The sequence below is a fragment of the Phaethon lepturus genome, unplaced genomic scaffold, assembly GCF_000687285.1.
Source record: "Phaethon lepturus isolate BGI_N335 unplaced genomic scaffold, ASM68728v1 scaffold2072, whole genome shotgun sequence".
NCBI classification, from domain to species: Eukaryota; Metazoa; Chordata; class Aves; order Phaethontiformes; family Phaethontidae; genus Phaethon; species Phaethon lepturus.
This window is the reverse complement of record NW_010523857.1, coordinates 5,880-13,954: the sequence shown is the minus strand read 5'-3', so window position 1 is coordinate 13,954 and position 8,075 is coordinate 5,880. Positions and strand designations below refer to the sequence as shown.

Below are 8,075 nucleotides of genomic sequence, written 5' to 3'. Positions count from 1 at the left end.
GCGATCTGGAACAGAGCTGGTCCTGTGCTCCACTCCAACTGTTTTAATTGGTAGAAGTGACATTCAGAGAACTAGTGCAGAAATAATACTTGTAGCTGCTTGTGTTTTTAAGTACTATGTCTTATACTTTGTGTGTATTGGCTGTAAGCGAGGTTAGATGGTGATGAAAATGTACTGCTGCAGCCTCCTACAGCTCCATCAATACTGTTGAAATCATTGCAGGCTTGGCGGTGGAAAGCTTCAGAGAAATAAGTGGGTTTTATATACTAACTCTCATTAAAAGCAAAACTGTCCCTGTTGGCAATAGGAGTTTACCTTTCCTGGTATTCGTCATTTGAAAAGCTGTAACATAGATGTGCTTCCAGTTCTGCTCAGTTTTGCTCTGATTGAGGCATGTTTTACCAGAAGTCAAAAGCACTCACTGAGTCAGATCTGTTCCGGTGCTAACCAGGCTGTAGTTACAGAAAGCAGGCTGGGGGGGGTGAGACCAGAGCAGTTACCTGCTGCTTATGTTGGAATTGATTATTCAGCTTAATGCAGATAATGGGCCACAGTTCCAGTACTCAGTAGAAAATACTGAATAAGCAAGTACCTGTTCAAGGGGGCTTGTGTACTTCTCTGCTTGTCAGAGTTTTTGTCTTGTGTATGCTGGCAGCTAAATTCTTGCCCATGAAGAAGGCAAAGGGCATGATGTTTGAAAGCTAAAGACAGCACCATGTCACAACCCAAGAGGGTGTCTTTATGTAATGTGATTTGAGTAGCTTTGATCTTAAAATTTTGTGTAGTGACCAAGACATGAACAGGGATTTTATGCATAGTTTCAAGCCTGGAGAGAGATGGGCTGTATCAGTAACAGAAGCCTTAGCAGTTGTAGGCTAGACTGTGTGGTACTGGTTAACGTGTATTTAGGGATACAAGGGTGCACTCTCTCTGTCCAAAACCTGTAATGTCATTGGAATTAGGTGAAATTTCATCCATTTCTTGCTGCATCTGTATTGCCTGTAATACGGTTTCTGTTTCATCTCCCAGCAGAAGAAAGCAAACAATACCAAGCTTGACTGTGAAATATAAAAAAATCTTCACAGCAGCCTCATACATTGTGTAGTGACTGATGAGTAGCCTGGCTGTCACCTGGGCAAAACAAAACTTCAAACTCACCTCGCTAATGCTAAAGCAGGTTAACTTTGCAGCTACTCAGGAGAGTGGTAGTGCAGCTGCACTTCAAAAGGAGGAGTCATTTCCACATCCAGAAATTGCCCCCCACAGCAAAGCTTTGCGGGTCCTGGATGGATGGTCCTGTTTATTTCTAGCAGCAGTGGAGCTTCTGTGCTTTGTTGCACAGGAAGCTCTAATGCTACCTCTCTTTTCCCAAAACTAGCTTAGCCAGTTGTCTCCTCCCTTCCCCAGCATTTGTATAGAAATAAATTACCAGATAGAAAAGGATCCATACAGAAAGTCCTCTACAGCCACTTTCCAGTAAAAATCTTTTTGAAATATGACTAAATTTCGTTACTACAGTGCCTCATCTTAACTATATGTTTACACAGAGCCATTCAACCAGTCAGTCGAATCAGTAAAAAAAATACTTTAAGTAAACTGTTGCAAATATCTTTTACATGTCTATTTACAGGTTTAAAACAAGTAAGTTCTATTTTGCTGGAAACTTTTCTGGCTGATTTTATTTAAGAATGCTTGCACACAAAGTTGTATGTGTTTGGCTATACAGTTTAGCTAGAGTGTGATTTTTAAATTGGCATAGCTTTGAATTTTATATCAATTCTCATTTATACTGTATGTCTCCCTGCCAAGAAACCTGCTTGCACTCTACAGATAGGCTCACTACATTCTTTTATTCCCTGCTGTAATGTGAACGAAGTAAAATTATGCTGGAGATGTCCATGTTAGGGTAATTAAGCTTGATTACATATTTCCTTTTTAAAACTTTTCAAAAAAAATCTTAAATCAAAAAACACAAAATATAAATCCTGGCTAGTACTTGAAATTTTTATGGTTTGATGAAGAAAGGTGCAGGGGGGAAGCATTAAAAAAAAATCCCATTGGCAGTCTTCCACCAAGATTGTGGGTTGTTTTTTAAGCAGAGAGTAAGAATGTAACATAGACAGGAACGAATCTGAGCTGTGGTCCCTTTCCTGAGAAATACCAGGGGCCCTCACTTTATTCAGTGCCTTCTGCCTGCTCTGGTGTGTTTCTCGGATACTGGGCAGCTGAACTGATCCTTCTTTGTGGCAGTCGAGCTTGGAGTGGCTTTTTGGGGCTGAAGCCAGTATTCCTGAGTTTAAAGTGAGCACTGAGACAAGAATGCTGCTAACTGCTCCAAGTGTCCTCTAGTGTGTCAACAAACAGATGAATAGCCCTTCAGAGCCACTGGGCATACTCTCTCTGCAGAAAAAGTCATTATCAGAACCCTTATGTTTGCAATTACTTATCATGAAAAATCTCAGGTATTTTTTGTGATATTGTGGGCCCTATTCTAGTGGGGTTAAAGGAAGGTAACATTTTTTTGACTGCTAATTGTAGAAAACCTTAAGCTTCCTTTTCATTGCTGCACAGAAAAGTCTGTCTGGTCTCTTGACCTGTAGTTTACTTCCTGTGTTCTTTGCAAAGCACAATTATTCTTGCTGATTATTCTTAGTTGTTTTGTTTGCTAGTCAGCACTTGCAGTAACAGTGATTTCATGTTTGTTCCACTGTACCCCATTCAACATACCAGAACTGTAGCACTCAGATAATCTCTGCTAGAACCATCTAATATTTAAACTATATTACTATCATAATTTCACTGTTTGACATAAACTCATATTCATATATTTGCACAAGAGTAATGCATACACTGTAATGCACATTTGACAAGCCAAGGTAAATTGGGTGTTACAGCAGGGAATGTATCCGCTGTAATCAGAAGAAAAGGGCACGGGGATTTACTCCTGGGTAAATAAACCATCTCTGCTGTATGCTTTCTTTCTGGCTGGGAGGAGACATTCATAACTGCCAAATAAATTCAGTAATCAATGGCAGAGTTTAAATTGGGTTGCTGTAGGTGATACTCCAGAGCTACTGCAGGGAAAATACAATAAATCTTCCAGACCTTATCTACTAGAGAAATTTACTGCAGGAAGAAATATTTGGTGGCCTAAAGCATGACTAGGGCACAGAATACTCTGATGTGACAGATATTGATTGGCTTAATCTTGTCTTCAGCGTGGCTAAATATTACTATCTTAAACTGAGTATTTGCAGGTTATATAAGTTGTAGACTGAATATAGTTGAACGGGTGAAAATTGCTATTGCTCCTTGAGTAGCTTGCTGGCATCTTACGGTATTGCCACTATTAAGAAATCTGAGACACTGTCTGTGCAGTTGGTGTTCAGAAGCATTAATGCTAAAAAAAGTTTCAGAATAGCAGTAATATTGTGAATTGTTGTGATTCTGCCCCAGTACATATGCTGCAGAGATTTGATACAATGGATATAAGCTTAACTAATTTATTGAGAAATTATTGCTTGTAATTATGACGGTGACCATATGTGGTTTCTAGGAGCTGGGTGTTAGTTTGTCCATTGGAACCTGGGTTAGCCTGCAGTAACATGCTGGTGAGAATGCCATCCTGAAGATAGGGCTTTGATTCTTTATTAAAGAAGCAAACCTCTGTAAATGGAGCACAGCGCAAGTTGTTTTTGTCTAACAAAAAGAGAAGGCTATATAAAACAGTTGTTGACCTCGATGGGCCACGTTTGTTTTCCAGAATATTTGGAGATGTGTGACAAAGTTGCATGTCTGTAACAGGAGGCGTGTTGTTTTTCCCAGTGTTGTTATCTTAGAGTTGGTATTACCAGCAATTTGTCCCTGCTCTTCTAACTAGGACAGCAGTGGCATTTCTGCAATGTAGCATCTTTTACTTTGTAATAGGTTTATTTTGTACTTCTGGTTTCCCAGCTATGGCACCATTGTCTTCACTGAATGCCTTACCTGTTTCTTTCAAATCAATTGGACAAGAAACGACAAAACTGATTAGTGTTTTATTAATTTGCTGCAGTTAAACAAAAAAAATATTTACGAACCTGTATCTACTACATTAAGAGAGTGATACCATATTTTTCCTTGGCTTACAGGTGATAGGTTAATCTTGCAACTACAGGGACTAGAATTTAGGTGAGATTCAGTTAGAAAGGTTTTGAAATCATGGTGGGTGAGCAGGTGTTGTATATCTTGGTTGCCAAAATGCTCTTGTTCAGTTCACTAACATACTTCTTCCCTAATTATACCTATCTGAATAACACATAGTTTAAATTGTCATTGTTAACTATGTGTAAAGGTTACCATGCAAAAGCTCAAGTGAAAGACTGATAAAACTTTTCGTTTAAAAAAGTATTTACTGACATCAATACCGTTCACTAAACGTAGACAAAGTATTTTGGACTAATTTTGAGAAATAGAGGTAGCTTTTGAAAAATTCTCACTTGTGGAATGCTGTGGTATTATTATATATTGATACATATTTGTCTTTCTTATTTTTGGTAGAAAATGATGCACCCTGTTGCCAGCAGCAATACAGCTTTCTGTGGGACCGGCAAGAGTTCTTGCCTTAACGAAGACAATGTGAGATCTGCGGATCAGTTTGACTTGTACGCCACGCAGCAAAGTAAATACAGCCACGCAGTCAGCCACAAACCAATTGCGTGCCAGAGACAAGATGCGTTGAACGAATCGCACTTGCAAACTACGAGTGGCAGAAATATAGAGACAAAAGACGAACTAAAGAAAAAGAAAAACCTCAACCGATCTGGTAAACGTGGAAGGCCATCAGGGACCACAAAATCAGCAGGGTACCGAACCAGCACAGGTCGACCCCTGGGGACCACCAAAGCAGCTGGATTTAAGACAAGTCCAGGCAGACCCTTGGGTACAACTAAAGCAGCAGGATACAAAGTCAGCCCAGGCAGACCTCCAGGTAGCATTAAAGCTCTATCACGGCTTGCAAATCTAAGTTATACGTGTGGCAGTGCAGCTTTTCCCTATCCTATGGTGCATAACAGAGGAGTACATGCTGCTGGTGAAACTAGTAGCAAAATGAAACAGCCTAATGAATGAAAGGAGTGAATTAGTAACTCCTTAACTAATGTGCTTTACTCTGAATTTTGGCATGTTTCTTGCATTTTGTTGTAGTGTTTGCCTAAGTCTGAATTTCTAGATTTTATTTTTATTCAAATAATGCCATAGCCTACGGGTGCAATTCAGTAACTTCTAAAGCAATGTTGAGAAGGCACTGGTTTAAAGGGGGTTTTCTTGGTTTTAAATCATAATTTATAAGAAAGTCTGAAGTGATGCATATGCCTTGGTGTTGATACTTAGTAATGTCCATGTCCCTAGTTTTATGTTCAGTTTCTGGTATATCTAGTTGTGTGGTTATGCATTATATAACTGAAATAAGGAGAACCGAATGAGCTGGCTGTTGGTTCATGATGTGGCCTACCCCACAATAAGGAACTTAGCCAGATGAGTTCTTACTTGACAAGAAAAATTGATAAAAAAAGCAGCAAGCTACATTTTCCACTTCTGCAGGAGCTTCTACAGACCTCAAATAGATACTTAAAAAAGCAAACAAAAAAACTCAGCCTTTTTTAAAGTGCTGATTTCAGGTGGCTTTTGTTTCTGGAGTTGTAGCAGTAAGACAATTTCAACGAGTGCTCCAAAAATATTTTTGAAACTATTAAAGAAAACTGAGCATTTGTACAGTGCGTTACAGCTTCACAGCGCCTTATTAACAAGCTAATTTGCCTTTAGGTGATAGCTGTTTAGTTATGCTGTTACAGGATTCTGCTGTGTGATTTTGAAATGCCTAATAGTACATATACCAAACCACAAATAAGTCTTTGAAATTTGACGTATTTTATAAGAAATTAAGTACTGTTCATTCTAGTTACGCACTTGGTTAATATTAAACAATATGTTCTTAAATCTGTAAATAGCTATTTACACTGGTTTTTGCCTTTAAAATCTGTGCTTAGGTGGCAACAGTTTAATAGCTTTTAAAGTATTAATCTATAATGTTTACAAATTAAACTTTTTTAATAGACACTGTTGCCAAGTTTTCAGACGTAGTTTTGACAGATATTCCTGGAAATACAGTTATTTCGGTGTTTGACACTTATACTATATTTAAGTTATGGAAGCTTATATATCTACCAAAGGACAGCATTTTCATGATTTATAAAAGCAAACTGTATAGCTGATGCAAACAGGATGCAGTTTACTGCACTGCTAGACCCCAGATATAAAGTAATTCATCTATGCATGCAAGCTGAAAAAAAAATTTTGTTGGTTAACTATTAATACCTTTCTTGACTCAAAACTAAAACCTTCTCTCCTTCCAAAAGAAATGTTCCATTTTTCAACTGGGTGTGTTTAATTTTTTTTTTCAGTGCGAGTGTGTGAATGTGTGTGTAAAATACTTTTAATCTAGACTTAAAAAAAATCAGTCCTCAATGTTGCATATTGTTTGTTCTAAGTTTATTTTACTGGAATTAAAGTTGTTTTGTTTTTTCCATCTGGAAGAAAGTTTAAGTTGTTTCACGTATAATACGACATTATGATAAATTTGTAGCTTCAAATATCTAGTGGGGGGAATATATAGAGTTTGCAGGTTTGGGGGAGCAGAAAAATTTCGGTTAATTGAGCTTGTGCTGAATGAGTAAAGTTGCTGATAATTTTTGTTAACATAAATGCTATTCTGGCCTGCTGTCATTTTGATGAGAACTCTTGATTTCAGTGATGACAACTTAAGAAACAGATGTCATGTTTCATACCTTTTTTATCAGGAAAAAAGCAGCAAGCCTTCAGGTGTTCCAGTGATGCCTAACACATATTGAGCTGGACTTTATGCTGTACTTTACAATAGGTGTGTTGAATTGTTTTGGGGGAACTGTGTATGCACTGGCAACTAAGACAATGAACCTCAACTATACTGGATGGCTCCTTAGTCGATAGATGAACTAACGGCAGCTAAACTGCTACTAAAAAATAGTTTCGTCATGCTGAAGCTATGAAATCCAGTTATATGTTCTGTTGCTCAGCAAACTTGCAAGTCTGAAATTTAGCAGTCTTTCTCAGAATGATGTAACTTCTGGCACATGCAAAATGCTAACGTGAGTTAATTCACCCTCAGGATCTGTGTTGTATTGGCTGTTTTTAATCAGATGATTTTTCAACAAAGGACTGCTTTAAGTTCTTTCTGAACTCAGCTGGGAAAGCAGTCCTCTTCAGCTGAATGTAATAACTGCAGGAGTGTCACACCTCGCTGGCAAGGACCGTGTTGCATGTCACCACTGTACCTTGGAGAAACTCCAGTTCTTACCTCCTCCTGTTTATCCTTTTTGCTCCTGTTCCGTTTCTCACTTGCGCATCTACTCAATGGTGCTGTGCTGTGTGTCAGGAGATAATGCAAATGTATCACTGTTCTGCTAGTATAATGAATTTTGTATTCAAGTATGCTGATGAAATAATTAAGTCATCTAACAATTTCTGCTCATTACAGTGTTTATTAATGATATCAGATGGAATATAATCCCAGTAAAAAACAATTAACGTTGTCAATTGTGAAATGATGAGCATAAAGTAGGAAAGTGTTCGGAAGTTTAATGGGCTACTTGGCACTCTAGATTTAGCAAGGAGACCAGAAGCGCACTGCTGGGCGTTTCCTAGTTCTGGTTTATTTTACATCTGACTATAGTTTACTGGTGCCATGCAGTGAGGGGATGAAAACAGAAGTTAAGAGATTCAAAATGAACTAGAAATGGAATTTTCAAATACTTCTGCTTTTCCTATGTATAATCTGCAGAATACATTGTGCTTTTTTTCAACACTTTTCTTTCCATGACAAACACTGAAACAGCATGTTAATGCCTAAACTTTATTAGTACCGATGGGAAAACTGGCCTTTTCCCCCTATAGTATGAAAACATTACTTGTAAGGTAAATTGCTTATTTTATATTATATATCATAATTCAGCTATTCATAAGCTAGGATCACTGTTGTGTGTTAGCACTGTTCAGAAGAG

General features: G+C 38.0%; 1 protein-coding gene across 2 annotated transcripts; it reads left to right on the top strand.

The window, feature by feature from the left end:
* Window positions 1-2,429: 2,429 nt before the first annotated feature.
* LOC104616333 (chromosome unknown open reading frame, human C5orf24) lies at window positions 2,430-7,869 on the top strand. 2 transcript variants are annotated; one of them, XM_010282223.1, is made up of 2 exons: window positions 2,430-2,462; window positions 4,540-5,610. In XM_010282223.1, exons 1-2 carry the CDS (start codon window positions 2,430-2,432, stop codon window positions 5,107-5,109), a joined length of 603 nt encoding a protein of 200 aa, XP_010280525.1. In that variant the 3' UTR covers window positions 5,110-5,610. The 2 variants fall into 2 exon arrangements, with proteins under 2 accessions (XP_010280525.1, XP_010280526.1); XM_010282224.1 differs by lacking the exon at window positions 2,430-2,462 and adding an exon at window positions 6,837-7,869 and having other exon boundaries at window positions 4,542-4,969.
* Window positions 7,870-8,075: the final 206 nt, after the last annotated feature.